This window comes from Diaphorina citri, unplaced genomic scaffold (assembly GCF_000475195.1).
Source record: "Diaphorina citri unplaced genomic scaffold, Diaci psyllid genome assembly version 1.1 scaffold931, whole genome shotgun sequence".
Classification (NCBI taxonomy): domain Eukaryota; kingdom Metazoa; phylum Arthropoda; class Insecta; order Hemiptera; family Psyllidae; genus Diaphorina; species Diaphorina citri.
Window position 1 is genome coordinate 45985 of NW_007378362.1, and position 25897 is coordinate 71881.

At 39.6% G+C, this 25897-nt stretch overlaps 1 protein-coding gene across 1 annotated transcript; it reads right to left on the bottom strand.

Moving 5' to 3' along the window:
- Window positions 1-1491: 1491 nt before the first annotated feature.
- LOC103513154 (elongation factor-like GTPase 1) lies at window positions 1492-8052 on the bottom strand. Its single transcript, XM_026826433.1, has 4 exons — window positions 8046-8052; window positions 6013-6060; window positions 5760-5974; window positions 1492-2167 (listed from the first exon to the last, which is right to left on the bottom strand). The coding sequence occupies exons 1-4, from the start codon at window positions 8050-8052 to the stop codon at window positions 1979-1981; spliced, it is 459 nt and encodes a 152-aa protein (XP_026682234.1). The 3' UTR covers window positions 1492-1978.
- Window positions 8053-25897: the final 17845 nt, after the last annotated feature.

Sequence of the window (25897 nt, forward strand, 5' to 3'; positions counted from 1 at the left end):
TATTCCAGAGTGCCCAAGTGGAGAAAGAGACCCTACTGAGCAAGCACGAAGAATCAATGGCCGAGCTAAGCGAACTCCGACGTCTATCTAACTCGATGAAAAACGATTGCGACCGCCTGACGGATCATCATACGGAATTTCTCTTTGGACTAGTTTGGAAATTTCGTGTGATAATTGAAAAAAGAAGTCACATAATAAAATACAGCTTTATAGTAATAGAAAGTAAAAATAATCGGTTCCTTTTATATTCGTAATGTTTTATTTGTAGAGATGAAAATTGTGTTTATTTTTGTATATTTCAGCACGACCCTATTGTATATTTTTGTTACAAGTTTCTTGTTATTTTTATCTGTGTCCTATTTTATTTTTTGTATCTTTATTTTTTATTCATAAATAAAATCACACCAAGTTTTTACGCAATATTTTGCGCGTTGTGAATAAACAGACGAAGATTTGCTTTCTTTTTCCATTTAAGGTTAATGGTGAACTCACAAAACACTTACATAGGATAGGACCATTTTACGTATATGTACTGTTTTCTATCGAAATGGCCATTCTTTCATAGGCCTAAAACATATGAGTAAACCCACCAAATTTCACAGCCAGCTTAGTTACCTTGGAAGATAGCGAGGCTGCCTTGTAAGCGCTAGATCGGGGGTTTGATTCCCACCCGGGGTGTTTATGCTAAGGTTCGTTGTCGGAATAGCTGGAGTTCTATCCTATCTTCGATTTCGAGTAAGGGAAGTTTGGCGCATTGCATATACAATGGTATTGTCGGGCGTTCACACAAATTTCTTTCGTGATATCTACCTACAAATCTTTTAGATAGGTTTAACGTCATGGTATGATTGTTAAGATCTTTAGTGACGGGGTGTTACCTATCTGCATACTCAAATTAACCTCACCCAGCCTTGAGTGGGGCCGGGAAAAGACCAACACGCAATTGCCCAAATAAATGGTCATCCATCCACATAGGGTGCCTGGTTGTACCTTGGCCCCCAAAATCACTTTTTGATTTTTTTAATTTTTTCTATTAATGTTATTGGCATAATTTTAATTGCGAAGATTTGCTTTCTTTTTCCATTTAAGGTTAATGGTGAACTCACAAAACACTTAGATAGGATAGGACCATTTTACGTACCTATATGTACTGTTTTCTATCGAAATGGCCATTCTTTCATAGGCCTAGAACATATGAGTAAACTCACCAAATTTCACAGCCAGCTTAGTTAGCTTGGAAGATAGCGCGGCTGCCTTGTAAACGCTAGATCTGGGGTTTGATACCCACGCGGGGTGTTTATGCTAAGGTTCGTTGTCGGAATAGCTGGAATTCTATCCTATCCGCTTCGATTTCGAGTAAGAGAAGTTTGGCGCATTGCATATACAACGGAATTGTCGGGCGTTCACACAAATTTCTTTCGTGATACCTACCTACAAATAATCTTTTAGATAGGTTTAACGTCATGGTATGATTGTTAAGATCTTTAGTGACGGGGTGTTACCTATCTGCAATCTGCATACTCAAATTAACCTCACCCAGCCTTGAGTGGGGCCGGGAAAAGACTAACACGCAATTGCCCAAATAAATGGTTGTCCATCCACATACAAACCAAGCGCACTGTTGGTTAACTTCAGTGGACTATTTCAACCATTGGAAACTGGTGCTTTTAACGCGCTATAGCCACTAGCTGCGGTGGTGGGAAATTCCGCGCACAATTTAACCGCAACAGCCAGCCTAGTTAGCTTAGTTGGTAGCGCGTCTGTCTTTTACGCGCTAGGCCGTGGGTTCGATTCCCGCCCGGGGCGAATTTCATCCTGAAGGGATAAGGTTCGTTCTCGGAACGGCTGGCTTTCTCCTATCCTGTCTTCCTTCTCCCTTCGATTTCGGGACGATACGACCCTAGCAGTTACAGTTCCCTCTATCAAACCTCTTGAAAAATCAGCCGCAACGGTACAACCTCGCTGGTTGCGCGTCGTGTCATTTGTTCCGCTTCACCGTGCGTTGTTTCTCGGCATGCGCCACCAGTTTGTCCTGTACGGGGAGACCTTTGCGTTTGCGCACGCTGTCCATGTATTTGCGCGCGCGGTTCTCAGTGTCCGCCTTGTCTCCGAAGTGAAGATATTCTTCCTCGGTGCGCGGCTCCCAGTAAGGGTCGATGTTGATCACCTGGAACCAGAAGAAATATCTTAAACCTGGAACCCGCGTGAAATATCTTATTTATTCATCGTATGAAATGACAATATAAAACCTGGAATCCTGGTGAAATATCTTAAAGGCTCACAGTGAAAGGAAATTTTAATGGTTGGGTGGAAGAGCCCTGCCACTTAAAAGGAAGCCGTAAAAAAATAATGTAAAGGTAAGACAATTGAAAAGAAGAAAAAGGGGGGTTGAAAACTGTCTTCAGGTGCGGGGGTTGATTTATACAGAATCCTGCACACTATCATACAAGGGAAACTCAATGGCAGAAGACCGAGGGGAAGAAGGAGACTTTCATGGCTGGGAGATCTCAGAACCTGGTTCGAGAAATCCTCAGAACAACTATTCAGAGCTGCCCAAGACAAACAAGAAATAGGAGTCATGATAGCCAACCTTCTCTAGGACCTAGGACACGGCACTACAAGAAGAAGAACTCAGAAGGCCAATATTTTGTGTACAAGTTACAAGCACAAGCTAGACCACGCTTGCTAGTTTTATTTTCTTACCCCCGAGGACGACAAAGTGAGTTAAAACTCAGTTCAAGTTTTAATCTCAGTTTAAGTAATCTGATCGGCTAAAATTTTAGATTTTTTTTTTTTTTTTTTTTTTCTTTTTTTGGCAGTTTTCAGCTATAGCGACAAAACGGTTAGAGATATTGTAAAAGTTAGGGTAAAAGAACACTCAAATAACGTTTGGTTGAGATAGGTGCTGCGGTTGGCGGTATATTGACCGCTTTTTGGCGGGTTTCGACCGCTTTTTGGCGGTTTTCAGCTATATTGACTAAACGGTTAGAGATATTGTAACCAGATTTTTAGTTTTCATACTGCTTAAATGACAGCAGTCCTGAATGGTCAGAAACTGGGTAACTGGTCATTCAGTTTTTTTCCCCCTCTCTTAAAAGAGATTCGACAAAGGGGACTGTAATAACGAAGGTCTTATCGTTCCAAAATCGAAGAGAGAAGGAAGACAGGATAGTAGAAAGCCAGCCGTTCCGAGAACGAACGTTATCCCATCAGGATAAAATCCGCCCCGGGCGGGAATCGAACCCGCGGCCTAGCGCTTACAAGGCAGACACACTACCAACTAAGCTAACTAGGCTGGCTGACACAGCTTTACAATAACAAAACGAGTCTTTAGGACTCCTAGGACACTCCAACATGTTGGCTAAATGGTGAGGAGTTGGTGAGAATACTTCTAAAGAGAACCTCAGTGTATGAATTGTATGATCCATACGTCTCTCTGCATGAATTCAATATTCTATGTGATTTCCAATATTCCAATACTGTCGCATCGTAAAGAAATCAATTATGTGTCCCTCAATCACTGACTATGGGCAGGAATCATGATCATCCTTACAATTCACACATTCCTCTATCTCGTCACAATACCAAACGCAGGTAGAAGCCAGTGCCGTTAAACCGAAACTCCTGAACCAGCGGCCAATGATAGTCAAGTTTTTATTGAGAGTTATTTACAGAGGGAAACTATAAAATATAGGAAATTTTAATGCACCAGTAGGAACACTCAAAGACACGTTTAATTTGAATGCACCAGTTTCTGATGAATCACCGAAGTTATGTTTCTTTTTAACATGAATTTATAGAAATAAAAACACGCTAAAAACATCTAAAATACATGCTCTTTCATATAAATCAGTTTGTTTTACTTCCTGAAAGGCAGTAGCGTGGCGTGAGATTTTCAAAAGGGGAAGCTAGGTGCAAAACATTCAAAGCAGATTGGCTTTGGAACTTTTTCAATATATAACAATGTTTCCATTAAAAATAGTTGATTGGAAAAACAAAATCAACATGGACTAAAGATGGGAAATAGGAAGGAAAGCAATTCTTCACCGAAGTCAAGCAACGTTACAACGTTGCGCGTGGTTGGTGTCAGAATGGGTGACCATATCTGGACCAATCTATGCTGCTTCCCTTTTTCAGCCACGCTTAAGCTCGTTGAGGTTAATGTGAGAAAATGGGTAGATTGTAGATTACCTCCAAATAGAGAGTATCTACAAAAAAAAAAAACTCCTTTGAATGCATCCCCATCGCACACTACGCTTTACAGTCAATACAGAGAATAGAGACAGCCAATACAGACAGAAGGCCTCGCGAGGTGCAAGGCCTCGCGCAGTTGGAACCAATGGCATAGCTAACAGTAGGTACACCAAATGAGAACTAGGGACTCAAAATGAATGAACCAAACTAAAAACACCAAAAAATCAATCCCTTCCCCCTACTCAAGCCACGCTACTGTGGACGACGTGCTGAAATCAAACCTGGGTGACGTTTTCCAATTTATTTCCATTCAATATTGAATCCAATGTGAGATGTGATGGAACTAAGGTGCCATCAGCCATAGAGGCCTGTCCACCATAAGTGTGTCATATGAGTGGTCAGGGGAAAAACAGGGTCGGACTGACTTGTGAGCGTTGGGAAAAGGAAGCTACAATTGATTTTAATGTGCAAGGCCTCGCGCAGTTGGAACCAATAGCATAGCTAACTGTAGGTACACCAAATGGGAACTAGGGACTAGAAACGTCAAAATGAATGAACCAAACTAAAAACAGCAAAAAAAATCAACCCCTTCCCCCTCCTCAAGCTACGCTACTGTGGACGACGTGCTGAAATCAAACCTGGGTGACGTTTTCCAATTTATTTCCATTCAATATTGAATCCAATGTGAGATGTGATGGAACTAAGGTGCCATCAGCCATAGAGGCCTGTCCACCATAAGTGTGTCATATGAGTGGTCAGTGGAAAAACAGGGTCGGACTGACTTGTGACTCTTGTGAGCGTTGGGAATGGTTAAAAATTTACCATCTTCGAGTGCGAAAAAATTGGGACAGTTTGCATGCGTTGGGAATGGTTAAAGATTTACCATCTTCGAGTGCGAAAAAATTGGGACAGTTTGCATGCAATCCCTTTTGGGCGTGGTTGGTATCCGGATGGTTGACCATCTACCATCCAGGCAATCGCGTGTTGCTGCCTTTTCCCGGCTTTACCACGAGGCTCCCAGTAGGGGTCGATATTGATCACCTGGAACCAGAAGAAATATCTTACACCTGGAACCCTGGTGAAATATCTTATTTATTCATCGTATGAAATGACAATATAAAACCTGGAATCCTGGTGAAATATCTCAGAGGCTCACACTGAAAGAAAATTTTAGTGGTTGGGTGGAAGAGCTCTTCCAGGAGAACCCTGCCACTTAAAAGGAAGCCGTAAAAAAATAATCCCAAAAAAATCCCCCCTCCCAAAAAAATAACGTATTGGCCAAGGAAAGAGATGATATAAAAAAAAATGTCCAAGTTCTTTGTGGGATTCCAACTTTTCTTTCCCCTTAGAGGTACTTAAGTAAGAACCTACTTAAAAATGTAGGTAGGTATACATACGTATTAGTATTACCTATTTAAATACCTCCTCTACCTACTAACAGGCTATGCACTTTTCAAAACTACCACGTCTTTTTCAGACTTGGCAATGTTTTGTTTTCTTTCTCAGCTACATTGTACATGTACAATAACAAGAGTCCGTCAGAGACTTACTACCAGCTTACTTACCTCCCAGTGACTAAACACAAGTTGGGGACTAGCCAGCCCAGACGTGGACTTGCGGATCTCCGGTGCGAACGAGAAACTCTCCACAACGGGTAGATAAGCCTGGACAGTGAACGTGACGGAGCCCTGAGTCACGTCACCATACACGATGCGACCGTGACGGCGCCCTAGCACAGCGTACAGTTTGCCTGGGAACAGAGAGACACGGGTAGATAAGCCTGGACAGTGAAAGTGACGGAGCCCTGAGTCACGTCACCATACACGATGCGACCGTGACGGCGCCCTAGCACAGCGTACAGTTTGCCTGGGAACAGAGAGAATAAACATGGTTAGGTTAGGTTGAAAAGAAAGCCCAACGGGCTGTTCTCGAAACGGCTAGCTTTCGCCTCAACTGTCCTCCTTCTCTCTTCGATTGCTGGGGTGAACGGACTATCTAGTCAGCCTGCTTAGCTGGGAAGGTAGCGCGTCTGCCTTGTAAGCGCTAGGCCGTGGCTTCGATTCCCCCGGTTTGAAAAAACGAACCAACTCATTTCCCTTCTACATAGATCTGTCTTCTCCGTTCACCAAATCACCATAGGTACCACCACGTACATGGAATGAATCCTCAGCTCTATGAGGATCTATCTAAGCCACACTGACCCAGTTATAATTGATTGAGTTTTGAAATTAGCGTGACAATCCACTTTTTTAGTGAATCCAGAGGTAGGTACGCGGCGGTATAGCGTTCATGTAGTGCAGACTTACAATACGAGTCTAGAGTGTAAGGCCGGCCACTCACGTTAGATTAAATCCTCTCGAGCCAGCCTAGTTAGCTTGGTTGGTAGCGCGTCTGCCTTGTAAGCGCTAGGCCGCGGGTTCGATTCCCGCCCAGGGCGGATTTTATCCGTACTAGTACTAGTACTAGTACTAGTACTAGTACTAGTACTAGTACTAGTACTAGTACTAGTACTAATACTAATACTAATACTAGTACTAGTACTAGTACTAGTACTAGTACTAATACTAATACTAATACTAATACTAATACTAATACTAATACTAATACTAATACTTTTTCAGGGGAAGGTAACCACGTTTCAAGTTTTCAGTGGAAGAGGAAGGGACTAGACTTGGTTATAATGTATTTTACTCGCCAATCACGCTCAGACGGTCTGACAGACCGGGGTCTCACAGATCTCAGACGGCCTGAGAGTGGCGGGCATTAGATACCACACTTAAATGTAGAACTCACATTTAGAAAGAGGGTCCCCACGCGGCCACCAAAGCAAAGGCCCGATCAGGTCCAAATTTGAATAGGACAATAAGAAAATTGGTGTTAGTAACGCCTTCTGCCAGACAGATGATATGTCGGCCTTATAATGCGTGAGTGGTCGGCCTTATAATACAAGTCTTGTCTCAATACATTCTCGTTTCTCATAATCTAATCGCACTCCATTTCTCTGTTTCTAGGTAGAGAGATGTACATGCAAATTATTACAATGCGACAGGCATCTTCATTTGCTATAGGTATTCATTTCCTGATCTCAATTCTCAGTTACTTCAATGCAGACTGAGATGACAAATGCATCCTAAGAATACATTTTTTTTCCAATGTCCGCGTGAGTGGTCGGCCTTATAATACAAGTCTAGTCTCAATACATTCTCGTTTCTCATAATCTAATCGCACTCCATTTCTCTATTTCTAGGTAGAGAGATGTACATGCAAATTATTACAATGCGACAGGCATCTTCATTTGCTATATTCATTTCCTGATCTCAATTCTCAGTTACTTCAATGCAGACTGAGATGACAAATGCATCCTAAGAATACATTTTTTTTCCAATGTCATTGAAGAACATAAAATCTAAAATCGTAACAAACACAGTTAGCATCAGTACCTACTAGTATTCACGTGCTGGCTTTTCCTCGGCCCCACACAGGCTGGGTCAGATTAATTAATGTAAGCAGGTGGCTTGTCGCCAAAAAAAACCTTAGTTTTACAGATACTTTAGCCTTGGTAAAACGTTACCAAATTAAAATATAATTGATGATTCTCATGAAAAATATAACTGTCCAAATGTATTTTTTTCGTAAAGATCGTCAAAAATAATAAATAATCCGAATCGGCCCCACACAGGCTGGGTCAGATTAATTATGTGAGTAAGCAGGTGGCTTGTCGCCAAAAAAAAACCTTAGTTTTACAGAGACTTTAGCCTTGGTAAAACGTTACCAAATTAAGATATACTTGTGGTAAGTAGGTACCTACCTAAATGCCTAAATCAAATAATGTCGATTAGGCACTCACATACCTGGCATAGTTGATTATTCTTTGTAAACCACTTCGGTACGTGGAATGAAAATAATATCGAATAATAGTAATAATAATATAATAGTAATAATAACTCTCTTTCGTCTTTCGGCCATACGGCAACCAAAAAGCTAGGAAATTTACACTCTTGGTATTAAACCTATAAAATACACGAGACCTTGTTTAGACAGTTGCGTTGGGGTAAAGGGACTTTTTAGTCTCATTCGAGCAGGATAAACAAGGTATATTCTATTCTATTCCTTATGCCCCTGTTTAGCCAGCCTATTTAGCTTAGTTGGTAGTGCGTCTGCCTTGTAAGCGCTAGGCCGCGGGTTCGATTCCCGCCCGGGGCGGATTTTAAGTCTTGTCTTAGGTCAGCCACTCACTATCAAGTAGACCTGACAGGTACCTACACCAGGTCAGGTCCGCCTGTCACCTGATAGTGAGTGGCTGGCCTTAGTCCTATCGTCCCGAAATCGGAGAGAGAAGGGGGACAGGGTAGGAGAAAGCCAGCCGTTCCGAGAACGAACCTTGTCTGTTTAGGATAAAGTACACCCCGGGCGGGAGCTCACAAGTTAGTGCCTTCGGAACGTACATAATATGTATTAATTATCCATTATCTCAGACACTAAAATTGTTAGTGGAGATGTCAATTTGCACATCTAATGGAATAACGTAACTTTTTTCTGAAAATTACTTTTTCCCATTTTTGAAACAGCAAAAAAAAAAGAAAAAAAAAAAAAAAAAAAAGCGGATCCGTTTGGACTAGACTTGAAATCCCGCTAAAAGATGACAAAATTAGTACGATATTAACGAGGACAGGGTTGTATTTAATGAGGTCCCGCCCGAGGGGGCCCGGGATCCCCTCCTAGGGGTTTCACTTTGCTCCTTTACTGTGGGCCGGTCTCCGAAAATTTTGAGCACCCACCCCCTCACACCCCCGGTACATCACTGATTGGACTCTTTTGAGGTCTTCTCCTCGATAAAATTCAGGACTTCCTGGATACGGGCCTGAACGACGATACCTTCACAAATAATACATATAAATAATTATATTGCAGGTATAAATTTCCATGTTTCCGAAAAATCGGTTGAAGGTGAAAGATGAGGAAAAAAAGAGCAAACTGAAGAACAAATAAATAAATGTGACAGCTCATTAGTCGCAGAGCTAAGGTTCAGATTGTGGTAGCCAGGGTTCAAGGATTCAAGGTATTTTGGACGGAAACTTCCGGGAAAATGGTATTGTGACAATAGAGAAATTTAAATTAATTCTGGTCAATCTCGAGCCAGAATTTTCACAATTTTTTTTCAAGTCATAAAATTTATCTAGGTAGGATAATTATTGGGAAACGATATTTGTGACAAGCATTTACGTAGGCTTAAAACAATTAAAAATTCCCTTCCTAAAATAAACTTTGCAAGCATAGACAATACCTACTGGTAGAAAATGAACTATAAAACAATACTAGTTCATAGTCAAGTACTAGATAACTAGAAAATAAAAGTTGAAGCTAATCCTCCCATGCACTAGTTTTTGTGAAGGACTGACTTGATCCTTGAAGACCTGAGCTTATACAGAATGTCTCTAAAGTAACCGGGACTCTATTAGAATTGCTGCCTGCAAAAAGTACGAGTAACTCCACCCCCGTCACAAAGACCTTAGCACGCATACAGTGACTTTCATCATCTGTTATCTGTCCACTGCTGGACAAAGGTCTCTTCTTCATTCTTCCATTGAAATCCTGTGCTTTACAGATTCGCTAAACCCCTATAAAGCAAACATATTTTGGTGTCTCCACGAATAATTTTTTGATCCCTCCACTATAGATGTTAGCTAATAATAATTATGTAGTTCAGTGGCTATAGAACTCAGACAAAAGGCCCCCTGGGGCGGGAAGCCTTGATGGTCGATTAGAAAATCTAATAGAAAATTTGCAGGGTTTCGTAAAAATTGGACAAACCGTTCCGAAGATATCGTGAAACAGCTTCAGGGGAAGGAATTGAAATTTCATGATTCTGCTTTTACAGACACTCTGTAGAATAAGCTCCGATACAAAATGTTCTTCTGATTGGTACCAGAAATCGGTTAAAAATGTTGAAATATTTGCTATCGAAATAACTGCTTTTTTTCGACTCTGAGAATTGAACCCGGGACTTCACTGGACCAATAGTCTGGACCAATCTCCTCATGAATATTATTACATAAAAGTATTGCATTTCTGATCAAGTTCTGACATTTATACGATAAGGTCTCATCAAATCCATTACATATTTTAGAAAATGGATTTAAATTTAATATGCAGTTTTTTCTGCCAAATTAAGAGAGATAATAGAGTAAACCGTGTTACTCAAGAGGATTTTAAGGCGAAAAAAAAGTCATCAAAATTTCCATAATACCTCGACCAAGTACATAATATTCTTATCAAAACAGTGTAAAGTATAGTAACATTTTGGACGATAAAAGCATACATAACCTGAGAAAGTTAACTTTAAATAAACATTCCAAAATGTAAAACTAACATGTTGGGGGACACATTTATGTTTCTTTTTAACATGAATTTATAGAAATAAAAACACGCTAAAAACATCTAAAATACATGCTCTTTCATATAAATCAGTTTGTTTTACTTCCTGAAAGGCAGTAGCGTGGCGTGAGATTTTCAAAAGGGGAAGCTAGGTGCAAAACATTCAAAGCAGATTGGCTTTGGAACTTTTTCAATATATAACAATGTTTCCATTAAAAATAGTTGATTGGAAAAACAAAATCAACATGGACTAAAGATGGGAAATAGGAAGGAAAGCAATTCTTCTCTATAGTTTCCACGAATAAATTAAGGCCGATTTTTTGTGTTATTATATCACAAAAAATTTGGTACTCACTGCAGCATTTGTAGGATTTTTCCGATATCTCATTATTCCTTACACCCAATGTCCACCCTCCGTGCTGGCACCAGTCGCTAATGTCACTATGCGCATTTATGTCATACATAGCTACTCATTTTCCTCACGAGGCTGAGTGGGCCCCGTCACAGTCAGTCACAGAATCAATCATTTGCATGGTGTAAATTTTTTGACCCCGCCGGGAATCGAACCCGGGACTCCCGCGTGCAAGGCGAGTCCAGTGACCACTACGCCATGGGAGCGGACCCCTAGTTTCCATGAAAACTACGCCACTGCTGAAGTAACTTATCTTGGGAGGATGGGTTTATTTGATCATTCTGCTAAATCAGCTAAATGTTGTCATATAAAAATGAGCGTTTGATCATTTCACTTTTCACTTTCATTTGACGATTCCGAATCGATGTAACACATTAATTACCTCAACATGTCAATTGAATGAAATTGTAATTACTCACACACCAGTTTCGATCGAAATCGTGTAATGCTTTCGTGAGTTTCATGGTTTTACAGTTTGACTGATTGGATAAGTGCTGGAATTTATCGCTGGGAAAACGGCTTCATCCGATTTTTTTTCCCTGCCTTTTAACCGCTAAGTCGCACTCGGGGCGAACTTAATACAAAGTAGATAAAGTTTAGTTCTCGGAACGGCTGGCTTTCTCCTATCCTGTCCTCCTTTTTGATTTCGGGACGATAAGATTTTCGTTGTTACAGTTCCCTCTATCAAACCTCTTTTATTCAATTTATTCCCTACAAAAAAAATCTCCAACTGTCTTGCAAATTTGCTAAACCTTACTGTTCATGTTTTGAGTGCAGACAAATCAACAACAGGTGCAACACCCCAATAAACGCGATACCAAAAAATCTTGCAACATTTAAACAATTTATTTTTTATTTGCTACAAATTACTTAGGTATATTTAAATCCCCATTTCCTATGGCTCCCCAAGTTCAAATTTAGAAACACCTTACTATCAGGTAGATGTAGAGCCCAGGCATTCTATTACCAAAGCTCAAAGCTGTCTGCCTCCTCATAATGACCGAGTAATGAATGGGTAATGTGTTCATTTTCTAACACAACTTCTAGTCGAGGGGTTTCCAAACTTTGAGTACCTGACACCTCGAGGTTCTTTTGGCGTATCACCAAACATCAATTTTGTGTGGTTTGGGCCGCAGGCATTTTTTTTTTTTTTTTTTCAATTTTCACAATTTTTTGATGCATTGACTCACAAGTTAGTGCCTTCGGAACGTATGTATTAATTATCCATTATCTCAGACACTAAAATTGTTAGTGGAGATGTCAATTTGCACATCTAATGGAATGACGTAACTTTTTTTCTGAAAATTACTTTTTCCCATCTTTGAAACCGCAAAAAAAAAAACAACGGATCCGTTTGGACTTCAGACTTGAAATTTTGCCAGCCTAGTTAGCTTGGAAGGTAGTGCGTCTGCCTTGTAAGCTCTAGGTCGCGGGTTCGTCCCGCTCGGGACGGATTTTATCCTGAACGGATAATGTTCGTTCTCGTCATATACCTACCTAATTTATCTAGGTGTATGACTTGGGAAAGATATTTGTGACTAGCATATTTAAGTAAGCTTAACACGGTTATGTTACTTCTTTCATTTCGTTTTCATTGATACCCCAATATGGAGATATGGACCATTAGCCCGGATAAAGCTTTTCATAGACGAATTAGTATGCAAATGATAAATATTTTTTATTTATTTAATATACCTTATTATACTGTCGGCTAAGACTAAAAAGTCCCATTATGCCAACAGTTTAAAAAGGGCTCATTTATTTACATCAATATAATGTTAGCAAATTTATATGTGTTCCGAGGCAGTGTTCCCCCAGTCCCTAGCTCAATGTTTATGTATTAAGATCAGTCTCCAGATGACTATGCCATTCATACCGGGCATTGCCTCTTCTGTCCTGGTGGACAAAACCAGGAGACCCTGGAAATTATGCCCGCGAAAAGGATATCCCACGTAAGATTCTTTGTAAAACAAAAACTCTAAAATGTCAAAATCAGGTGGTTTATTATTATTACTATTACTTTAAGTTTCAAAGTAATGACACGAGTGCTACATTTTTCGAGGGGCTTAAAGTTTCAAGTCAACGGTAGATCCCGCTAAAAGATGACAAAATTAGTACGATATTAACGAGGACAGGGTTGTATTTATTGAGGTCCCGAGGGGCCCAGGATCCCCTCCTAGGGGTTTCACTTTGCTTCTTTACTGTGGGACGGTCTCCGAAAATTTGGAGCACCCACCCCCTCATACCCCCGGTACATCACTGATTGGACTCTTTTGAGGTCTTCTCCTCGATAAAATCCTGGACTTCCTGGATACAGGCCTGAACGACGATACCTTCACAAATATACATATATAAATTATATATTGCAGGTACGAGTATAAATTTCCGAAAAATCGGTTGAAGGTGAAAGATGAGGAAAAAAAAGAGCAAACTGAAGAACAAATAAATAAATGTGACAGCTCATTAGTCTCAGAGCTAAGGCCAGTCACAGAATCAATCATTTGCATGGTACAAATTTTTTGACCCTGACGGGAATCGAACCCGGGTCTCCCGCGTGCAAGGCGAGTCCAGTGACTACTACGCCATGGGAGCTGACCCCTAGTTTCCATGAAAACTACGCCACTGCTGAAGTAACTTATCTTGGGAGGATGAGTTTATTTGATCATTCTGCTAAATCAGCTAAATGTTGTCATATAAAAATGAGCGTTTGATCATTTCACTTTTCACTTTCATTTGACGACATGCTCCTCATGTATGCTACACGAATAATAACAGAAGTCAGTTAGTGGTAAGTCAGGATTTCGTGCTCAGTGGTAAGATGTACGAGACTGACATGCTAAAAGGTCCAGGTTCGACCTCCAAAGCAAAAAAGTAAAAAATTGCCTTTGAAAAAATTTGACGTGCTGTAGAACTAGCTCAGAAAAAGGGCCCCTACCACGCTACGGGGCCCCCAAGAGGCCCAATCGATCCCAAAATTAATGAGCAAAATTTATGGTCCTTTAAGTGTTTGATATGGCTGCCAAATTTTATTAAAATTGGTGATCCCCCGCATCTAATGCCAGCTCGGTATAAGCTTGCCATTACAAGTTCTAATTAAGGCTCTTGTACACAGGTAGCTCGACTAATCTACAATAGGTACAAGTACATAGATACATTATAGGTACACAATAGGTACATTAATGTATTTGTAGCTTAGTCCCAGTTAGTGCACTAGGCTGAGAATTAGTAGGTCCGTAAAAGGGGGACTCGAATTCGTGTCTGAATGGAAGGACTTAACTATGTAGACCGCCGGCCACAAGGTGAGTTTAAACTCCGTTTAAGTTTTAATCTCGGTTTAAGCAATCTGATTGGCTGAAATTGTTGGATTTTTTAAAAATCAGAATAGGTACCAGTGTTTCGAAATGATCTGTAAAAATACAGATATAACGAGATTTAACCGATAGATATTCTAGATAATTATTTATTTCTAGGCCATTGGAATTGGAAAAAAAGAAGAAAAAATCGACATTTGTACCACAAGTTCTACCTAGGATGTTAACAAGCCGAGCGTACAAGCTACAAGAAATTTTAGCTTCAAAAAATAATATGCTAAATCTAAACATAGGCTAAACAAAACAGATTAACAGACGTAGAGAATTAGTAAGTTACAAGTACCTCAGAAGTACCTACTAGTATTTTTCAAGAAGAAGATGAACCATCGTGTTCTCCGTTAGCCAATCAGAATGGAGAGAAATGTCTTTCTTTTCTTGGACTGTGACAAAATAGGTACATTAATGTATTTGTAGCTTAGTCCCAGTTAGTGCACTAGGCTAAGAATTAGTAGGTCCGTAAAAGGGGGACTCGAATTCGTGTCTTAATGGAAGGACTTACCTATGTAGACCGCGGGCCACAAGGTGATTTTAAACTCCGTTTAAGTTTTAATCTCGGTTTAAGCAATCTGATTGGCTGAAATTGTTGGATTTTTTAAAAATCAGAATACCAGAAATCGGTTGAAAATGTTGAAATATTTGCTATCGAAATAACTGCTTTTTTCGACTCTGAGAATTGAACCCGGGACTTTACTGGACCAATAGTGCTCTCCTCATGAATTATTACATAAAAGTATTGCATTTCTGATCAAGTTCTGACATTTACACGATAAGGTCTCATCAAATCCATTACACATTTTAGAAGATGGATTTAAATTTAATATGCAGTTTTTTTTTTTCCTGCAGAGATAATAGAGTAAACCGTGTTACTCAAGAGGATTTTAAGGCGAAAAAAAAGTCATCAAAATTTCCATAATACCTACCTCGACCGAGTACATAATATTCTTATCAAAACAGTGTAAAGTAGTAACATTTTGGACGATAAAAGCATACATAACCTGAGAAAGTTAACTTTAAATAAACATTCCAAAATGTAAAACTAACATGTTGGGGGACACATTCATGTTTCTTTTTAACATGAATTTATAGAAATAAAAACACGCTAAAAACATCTAAAATACATGCTCTTTCATAAAAATCAGTTTGGTTTTACTTCCTGAAAGGCAGTAGCGTGGCGTGAGATTTTCAAAAGGGGAAGCTAGGTGCAAAACATTCAAAGCAGATTGGCTTTGGAATTTAGTCGAACCCCCGTATGTATGAAATGTAAAGATAAACTTAAGTTTAACTTAAGACGAACAATGTTGCCAATTTCATGTCATTTCTTGAGATAACTGGCTAGATTTCATGAAATTTGGCAAGATTTTCATTTCAAGTTAAACTTAAGTTTATCTTAAGATTTCATACATACGGGGGGAAGTGTTTTAAATTAACATTTTTGTCAAAAGTACTAAAAACTGAGCTGCTGATTACAAGCGGCTAATTTTTTAAGATTGGATAGATCACCCCTAAACTGAATTTAGCTAAGGATGTGGGGAGGAGGAAGTTTGATAGGTGGGTCAAAGTCTGACATCTGATTTTCGTGCGTCGATTGCCGCCCGGGGTTGATTTTATCCTAAACAGATAAGCTTCGTTACCGGAACGGCTAGATTTCTCCTATATCCTGTCTTCCTTCTTTTTCCGCTTTAAAAAGAAACTTTGATGTTGAAAAACAACAAAACATATCCTTCACTAAGTGCATACCTGCAGCTGTTCAGTCTAGCGCCCTACACAAAAGTACTATGCTCCTCATGTATGCTACACGAATAATAACAGAAGTCAGTTAGTGGTAAGTCAGGATTCCGTGCTCAGTGGTAAGATGTACGAGACTGACATGCTAAAAGGTCCAGGTTCGACCTCCAAAGCAAAAACGTAAAAAATTGCCTTCGAAAAAATTTGACGTGCTGTAGAACTAGCTCAGAAAAAGGGCCCCTACCACGCTACGGGGTCCCCAGAGGCCCAATCGATCCCAAAATTAATGAGCAAAATTTATGGTCCTTTAAGTGTTTGATATGGCTGCCAAATTTTATTAAAATTTTCGTTTCGAAATGATCTGTAAAAATACAGATATGTATAACGAGATTTAACCGATGGGTATTCTAGAATTCTAGATAATTATGTATTTCTAGGCCATTGGAATTGGAAAAAAAAAGAAGAAAAAATCGACATTTGTGCCACACGTTCTACCTAGGATGTTAACAAGCCGAGCGTACCTACAAGAAATTTTAGCTTCAAAAAATAATATGCTAAATCTAAACATAGGCTAAACAAAACAGACGTAGAGAATTAGTAAGTTACAAGTACCTCAGAAGTACCTATACTAGTATTTTTCAAGAAGAAGATGAACCATCGTGTTCTCCGTTAGCCAATCAGAATGGAGAGAAATGTCTTTCTTTTCTTGGACTGACTTAAACAATACTTTCCTCTTTAACAGTAAAAAAAAAATCCCAAGTAAAATCAGTAATATTGTTCTTGGTTTACTTTCAGTTTAGTTTGTGATTTGGATAATTTCATAAATTCTTTTCAGTTGGCTTTGGTTCCGAATGAAGTTGGTTTGACGTTTGTAAATTTTTCGATTAAAAAAATACACGGTTTTCATTTTTCGTAAATTAATACGTATTTTCTTGGTCAATTTTTTTTTCCTGTCTTGGGATGACCAGATTTTTTTCTTTTAAAATTACATTTATCATTAATTTTCATACAGGAATATAAAAAAGAAATCCTGTCTTGGGATGACCAGATTTTTTTCTTTTAAAATTACATTTATCATTAATTTTCATACAGGAATATAAAAAAGAAATTCAATTAACCCTACCTATAACTTACTTGTATTTCTAATACATAATTATTTCTATGAGAAAATTTACATTTTTTAACAGCTCCATTATACTTTTAAAATAACAAATTTATTGCTCTTATTTAATATTCCATCACTTTTTCCCCAACTCAATTTTTCTTTTATCTCAGACGGGTAGGGTAACCCAAATCAATAAATTTGATGAGAAATAAGGAGTAGACAGATCAATCGATATTTTAGAATTTAGACTCATGCTAAAATAAAGGAAAGGCCGAAAAGAGCCAGAAGCACGCGATTACCCCGATGGTCACCTATCCGAATACTAACCATAACCACACGCAACGTTGCTTAACTTCACAGTAATTGGGAGCTGGTGCATTCAAAGTTCTATCCGGCGCGAACGACCTGTTTTAACACCACGCAACGTTGCTTAACTTCACAGTAATTGGGAGCTGGTGCATTCAAAGTTCTATCCGGCGCGAACGACCTGTTTTAACACTAAGTGCTGGAATGGAAACAGCTACAGAAGTACAGAGTTCAATATCGGTAGAGAATGCCTGAGATAAGAATAGTATACCTTGTTTATCCTGCTCGAATGAGACTAAAAAGTCCTTTTACCCCAGCAGTCTAAACAAGGTCTTGTGTATTACATAACATAATAATACATTTCCTGTACATATACTTTCCTTTCCGGTTGGATATGGTTGGAATTTTTCCTCTTTGAGCGCAAGACCACATTGGCTGCCACGGGACGCTTTCAGATGACCATTTAGGTCATCTGAAAGAGAAGGGACCTCTGAGTGATATTTTTCTATTTGTTGGGTAACCCGTTGGACTTTGCATCTGGAGGTGGTTCTAGTCCAAATCAATTCATGTGTTTTAACACATAGTTAAAGCGCCTAGAAGGGAAAAAAAAGTTCCATCGCCCCTGGCTTATTTAAATAACTGGAGCAATTTTATCTAATTAACCATTTATCTAACAGCAATTGAATATTTGTAAATAAGTTCTGAACAAGTTTCTTAGATTAAACTAACGTAGGAACTAGGAATGTACTTGATTTTGTGACTTTAATTAAATAAACAATTGCCCTGAACGTTCGTATAAGTTGGATCAAAGGAATGGTGGATGTGTTGGAATAACACAGAATCAGATCATAAGAAAACCAGTGGGTAAGTTAATAGTGGAATATAAGTTTAAGTTTTTGACAGGAAATCTGATAAATACGTGTTGCTACACCTTGAGCTGATTACCAAGGTCTAGGCGGCAAACCGTAGCCTTTTGGTCTGTCCAACGTAACAACCCAACAAGGCTTTTTCTTATCTTTTGTAATCCGCAAAAGAGCAAAAGAGTCTCCCATTGCGAGGACTGTCAAAAGTTTCAACATTTAAGGTTACACATTGTATATTGTGCTAGAAAATAAAACCTAAAAAAAGACAAAAATAATAATAACAGATCTTGAGATGTACCTAACGTCACATACGAGTAGGTACTAGGTAGGTATGTGGATGGGGACAAAAAAAAAGATCCTTTTTTTAGATCGAAATCTTATGTTGCTCTTATCTGGTTAGCGGACACTAAATCCCGTAATGACCAATGTACTGATCAGGTGTATGTGTGTATGTCAGTGAGTGTGTGTGTCCATTGTAATGTACAACACGTAGTAATCTCCCATTGTGGATCCTCACATTTGAACCATACCTGTCTAGTGTAGGCTCCCAAAGTTGGGAAACATTTGGTCCATTCTGGCGCACCAAACTTCATTTCTACCGTGTTGTTTAGTTTGTGTCCATTGTAATGTATAACACGTAGTAATCTCCCATTGTAGATCCTCACATTTGAATCATACCTGTCTAGTGTAGGCTCCCAAAGTTGGGAAACATTTGGTCCATTCTGGCGCACCAAACTTCATTTCTACCGTGTTGTTTAGTTATAGTTATCCTGTCCTCCTTTTCGATTTCGGGACGATAAGATTTTCGTTGTTACAGTTCCCTCTATCAAACCTCTTTTATTCCCTAAAAAAGATCTCCAACTGTCTTGCAAATTTGCTAAACCTTACTGTTCATGTTTCGAGTGCAGTCAAATCAACAACAGGTGCAACACCCCAAGAAACGCGAAACCAAAAAATCTTGCAACATTTAAACAATTTATTTTTTATTTGCTACAAATTACTTAGGTATATAGTCCTATGGCTCCCCAAGTTCAAATTTAGAAACACCTTACTATCCCAGATGTAAAGCCCAGGCAAAAAAAAATGGTAGATGTAAAGCCCAGGCATTCTATTACCAAAGCTCAAAGCTGTCTGTCTCCTCATCATAATGACCGAGTAATGAATGGGTAATGTGTTCATTTTCTAACACAACTTCTAGCCGAGGGGTTTCCAAACTTTGAGTACTGCGTACCACCTGACACCTCAAGGTTCTTTTGGCGTACCACCAAACATCAATTTTGTGTGGTTTGGGCCGCAGGCATTTTTTTTTTTTTTTTTTTAATTTTCACCTGATCTCTGCATCGGGATGTGTTCTCATAAGAACACTAATATTATATATATATAGGGAGTCGTTAGTTCCAGTAGGTGTAGCCATCCTTTCACACATATTCGATCTCCCAACGCCTCAAGTCACTAATCTTTATGGAAAATGATATACAGAAGGATTTCGAAAGTCCCCCTCTATCAGGCAAAATCTTCTTCTTTTACTATCGCTTTTCCCACTCATGTGGGGTCGACATTTTTGATCAAACTCTTTCTTCAGGAAAATATGTTTACAAAGGATGATTTTTTTAAATTCCCTATCCTATAGGGATGAGCTTAAATTTCCTTGAGCTTACATTAAACATTATGGAGAGGGGACGGTCACAGCGGAGGTATTATGGTCTCGAAATCGAAGAGAGGAAGACAGGATAGGAGAAAGCCAGCCATTCCGAAAACGAACCTCATCTGTTTAGGATAATGTTCTTCGATGGGGCGGAAATTGAACTCTTACAAGGTGGGTAGCGCTTACAAGGCGGGCTACCTTCCAAGCTAACTAGGGCTGTTCTAAGCGAGCCGTTCCGAAAACGAAGGTCATTTGTTCAGGATAAACTTCGCCCGGGCGGTAACTGAACCCGCGACCTAGCGCTACATTTCAGGCTAACCAGGCTGTCCTAAGGGCTTTTTGCTTCATTTGGCTACCAAGAGACTTTTGCTTCGCCCTGTAGGATTGATCGTATGTAGATAATATGTGTAGAAGTAAATACTGGAGCAGATGCTTTCATATATGTGAGTGTGTGTAATTTCACTCTTGTTTGGTTTTGATAACTATATGCGATACCGATTCTCCGGCGTTAACTTCGTCAAATTACGTTCCACTCAAGAGTCTATTATTATTATAGGTACCTACTCTTGTTTTTCGCCACACAATCTGATCTCTGCATCGGGATGCGTTCTCATAAGAACACGTACTAATATTATAGGGAGTCGTTAGTTCCAGTAGATGTAGTCATCCTTTCACACATATTCGATCTTCCAACGCCTCAAGTCACTAATCTTTATGGAAAATGATATACAGAAGGATTCCGAAAGTCCCCCTCTATCAGGCAAATTCTTCTTTACTATCGCTTTTCCCACTCATGTGGAGTCGACATTTTTGATCAAACTCTTTCTTTAGGAAAATATGTTTACCGAGGATGATTTTTTTTTTTTTAATTTCCTATAGGGATGAGCTTAAATTTCCTTGAGCTTACATTTATGGAGAGGGGACGGTCACAGCGGAGGTCTTATCGTCTCGAAATCGAAGAGAGGAAGACAGGATAGGAGAAAGCCAGCCATTCCGAAAACAAACCTCATCATCTGTTTAGGATAATGTTCTTCGATGGGGTGGAAATTGAACTCGGGCTGTTCTAAGCGAGCCGTTCCGAAAAAGAAGGTCATTTGTTTAGGATAAACTTCGCCCGAGCGGTAACTGAACCCGCGACCTAGCGCTACCTTTCAGGCTGACCAGGCTGTCCTAAGGGCTTTTTGCTTCATTTGGCTACCAAGAGACTTTTGCTTCACCCTGTAGGATTGATCGTATGTAGATAATATGTGTAAAAGTAAATACTGGAGCAGATGCTTTCATATATGTGAGTGTGTGTAATTTCACTCTTGTTTGGTTTTGATAACTATATGCGATACCGATACATTATGGGAATATCGCGGTATTATTATTATTTTCATTATTATGTGTATCAATATAAATACATGGGGGACTGCGAGAAACCCACAGGTGATTCTGAAGAGATGATAAGGGGGTAATCGAAAGTAAAAGCGAATATTCATGGATTTCAAGGACTTCAGTGAAAGCCTAGTTGGTTAGCTCAGAAGATAGCGGGCCTACCTTGGAAACCCTAACTCGCGGGTTCGATTCCCTCCCGGGGCGAACTTTATCCTAAACGGATAAGGTTCGTTCTCGGAACGGCTGGCTTTCTCCTATCCTGTCCTCCTCTCTTCGATTTCGGGACGATATTATAAGACCTTGACAATTTTATTACATTATTACAGTTCCCTCTATCAAACCTGTTAAAACATAAAATGAAAATCAATGAAAGGCACAAATTACGTAAAGCGAAAAGCTTGTCAAGTGCGATCCAGTTCATCAATTCTCGGATACATGATAGGTCATAAACTTAATGGGCGATGCTTAGGTATCGCATACATCGATAATGGGTGAAAAAGAGTACTTTGAAAATTATGTTAGCTTTCTTTTCACCTGAGTGGGCTTTCAGCTTGATGGCCATTAAGTAGCCTCCTAGGCCTAGTGGGTATCAAACTAGGCTTGCAAGTCAGAGGTCCCGAATTCCCGGCGGGGTCGAAGTTTTTTCGGAGTTTTTTCGGCTCTGTGCTTGGTGTTCGCGGTGTACTCATTTTGTAGCTACTTTGATCGAGTAGCGACCAGTGACAGGATAAGCAGTGTAAAAAGATGAAGTATGGAAATTGATTGAAATGGAGGCACTTAGAAATGCTGTGATATCCACAATAGATTGAGAAAAGGCTCTGCTTTACCACAAAGAATTCATGAATTGATTCATTTGATTTTGTATCAATTTTTTTTCTGCATGCCAAGCAAGCGCGTTACGACTTGGCCTACCGTGCCATTTTTTGTCAGGCCACCCTGTGCATGAATTTAGTCGCGCGCTCATCTCACTACCAACTAATGTATACTAACTCTGATTATTTATATTCCATGGCTTCCGAGTTTTATAAAAAGCGTTTAATTGAATTTTAAACTCCGTTACCTCTTTCATCCTAATTCTGTTATTGTACCGGGTAACAGGTCCCATGTCATTGGTACCACGACTGTGTTCAGAAATTCTATTCAGCACTCGTATATGCTTACTGCTCCTTGTCTAGGAACTTTTCGCTTCTTCTGGGGGGTTTTAGACTGCTAGAAAAAAGCGAATACAATAGTCCGTCCCTTATACCTTTTTTATTACTATTGTAATAATAAAGGAAGGACGGACTAAAAATGGACGCCTCCTTTAGACTGCCGGAGTAAAGGGACTTTTTAGTCTCATTCGAGCAGGATAAACAAGGTGTGTATTCTATTCTTACGATCCAGAGGCGATAGCATGTTTGCACCCATTCGCCATCACTAATGTTAAGCAACGTTGGTATCCGGATGGGTGACATATCGTGTCCTGCTGGATTTTCCCGATCCAATTAAGGATAGGAAAAAGCTTAGGATAAAGTTCGCCCCGGATCGAACCCGCGCGACCTAACGCTTCGTAGAAGCTCAACCCGTCCTATAGGGCTGTTTGCCCCTACACCTAAGCTTCAAAGTGGACTTAACTTATCGCTTACAAGGCAGGCTATCTTCCAAGCCAACAAGGCTAGCTCGTCTAACTTTAGAGTGGTTGGGTGGAAGAGCTCCTCTAGGAGAACCCTGTCACTTAAAAGAAAGCCGTAAAAAAAAAAAAAAAAAAAAAAAAAAAAAAAAACAGGGTGTGTCAAAAATGGACGCCTCCTTTAGACTGCCGGAGTAAAGGGACTTTTTAGTCTCATTCGAGCAGGATAAACAAGGTGTATTCTATTCTTACGATCCAGAGGCGATAGCATGTTGAACCAATTCGCCATCACTAAAGTTAAGCAACGTTGGTATCCGGATGGGTGACATATCGTGTCCTACTGGATTTTCCCGATCCAATTAAGCTCGTCTCGAATTCGAAGAGAGAAGGACAGGATATAGGAAAAAGCTTGGGATATGTTTAGGATAAAGTTCGCCCCGGATCGAACCCGCGACCTAACGCTTCGTAGAAGCTCAATGACACTATCTTGTCTAACTTTAGATTATTCCTCCCGATAGTGAAAGGGCAGCACACTTCTAAAAAATCTTAACGCTTTATCCTGGTGTACAATTTACTTTAATTCCATCAGATTGCTATCTTCACATCTAATAACATTTCGTGTCCTCTCTTCTCAAGAGAAACAGTTACGTGCCCGGGAACTAAAATCATACACGAGGGTTCGAGTCCCCGTGTGGCGAGAAAAAAACATCACGTTCTTGCTATTCCCATGGACTTTAGGAAATTTACTATAAAAATAAATAAAATAAACCAGTTATGTAGTGTGATTCACTGATTCAACATCAAATAAGCAATATGTACGTGGTAACTAGGTACTAATTCTGAAATAGCTCATTACTTCGAGTGTTTTTCGAAGATAGTAATCGTACCTGCTATGCTTAATCAGTTATTTGATAAAATTATTGACCATTTCTCTCATAAAATAAATTACAATCGAGGTCTATTTAGAATGGACAGAATATTCCATTGTCTCCACAAGGAAATTTGACATCTCCACTAACGGGATTTTGGCATCTCCACCAGAGACTTGAACAGTAGAATAAAGGGACTTTTTAGACTCCTTAAGGTGAAGGAACTTATTAAGTCCGATTTAAGCAAAATAAACAAGGTATATTCTATTCTTTCTCCCCTCTTAGGCCAGCTACTCACTATCAGGTCTACTTGATAGTGAATGGCTGGCCTTAAGCTCTCTCCAGACTTCATTCAAGTTTTGCTACGCCAAGTGTCCATCCGCCAATAGTTGAAAACATGAAGGAATACCTCCGTTTTTATTACCGATGAAAAGTAATTAAAATGGCCATTAAATACTGTCGGAAGAAACAATAAATGTCTCCACGAGTACCATGCCATGCATAATCACAGGGCATTGTAAACCCGATGCGATGGTGCATTACCAGTCACCGGTATCTGTAATTCTGTAATGAAAGTATGCATTTGGTATTTCATCATCAAATGCAGCAAGTGCTGGAATGGAAACAGCTACAGAAGTACAGAGTTCAATATCGGTAGAGAATGCCTGAGATAAGAATAGTATAGGTACCTTGTTTATCCTGCTCGAATGAGACTAAAAAGTCCCTTTACCCCAGCAGTCTAAACAAGGTCTCGTGTATTACAAAACATAATAATACATTTCCTGCATTTTCCGTTCGGGTTGGATATGGTTGGAATTTTTCCTCTTTGAGCGCAAGACCACATTGGCTGCCACGGGACGCTTGTGTATTTTAAATGGTTATCTGAAAGAGGAGGGACCTCTGAGTGATATTTTTCTATTTGTTGGGTAACCCGTTGGACTTTGCATCTGGAGGTGGTTCTAGTCCAAATCAATTCATATTCCTCATAAAAACGTATCATCATCAACAAATAAGTAATGTATGTTTGTAGGTACTTCCATATCATGTGAATTGACAATTTCAACGGGTGGTTCAGAGCTCCTTAAGAAGCTCTGGCCCGCGGCAAATGAACCTCCCTGAGAACAGCCCTATGTTTGTCATATATTATACCAACATATTTACCTAATGTGTTAGTATAAGTACATAGGTATGTATTATGTACAATTGTACATAATAATACAAATATACATGTCTAATGTTCCCGTATGTATGAAAGTAAACGTGTTTGTAAAAGAAAGTGGAAGCGATTTTTCCTCGCACACGAAATGGAATGATGTTGAATATAAACCAACTGAAACAGTATTTAATCAATAAAATAGTTGTAAATTCGTCATTATAGCGAACACAATTATTGATACAGGGTCGAATGGATTGATGTTATACACAATTGATATTCCAATAAAACATTAAAGGTAGGGTGCGGATTAGTCAACAAGATGTACCGTACCCCAAAAATACACTGAATAATTTCAGAAACAGTACACTTGCAAAATATTTGGTACACACTACTATACACAGGGGGTCGTGTGGATTGGAGCAGATCAGATATGCCTTAAGGGACACTCCATTTGTCAAGGGTCTAGGTTTTCCTTGCCCTTGGAATCAATTTCATTTGAACATTTTGAAGGATCCATGTGATGTTATTTCTATGCTACGACACAGACCACATGAGTCCAATGAGGCAGCTCTTTCTCTCGCTCTGCCTCTCTCTCCTCCCCTCTCTCTCTCGTCCTGCTTCGGTGGCGTAGTGGTCAAGACGCTCGCCTGGTAAACAGGAGGGCGTGAGTTCGATCCCAGCCGAGGCATGGAATTTTCGTCGCGCGATTTTGTCGGGGAGTGCATTAATTTTTAACAGGTCACATCGCGCGACAAATGTTGCAAGTGAAAACAGGTCACGTCGCGCGACATTGTCGCGCGATTTTGTCGCACGACAGAGGTCGCGTTGGTGGAAATCCACCTTTAGGCTGGCTGCCTAAATTGGGTGCAATAGTCCTACATATACGAGTA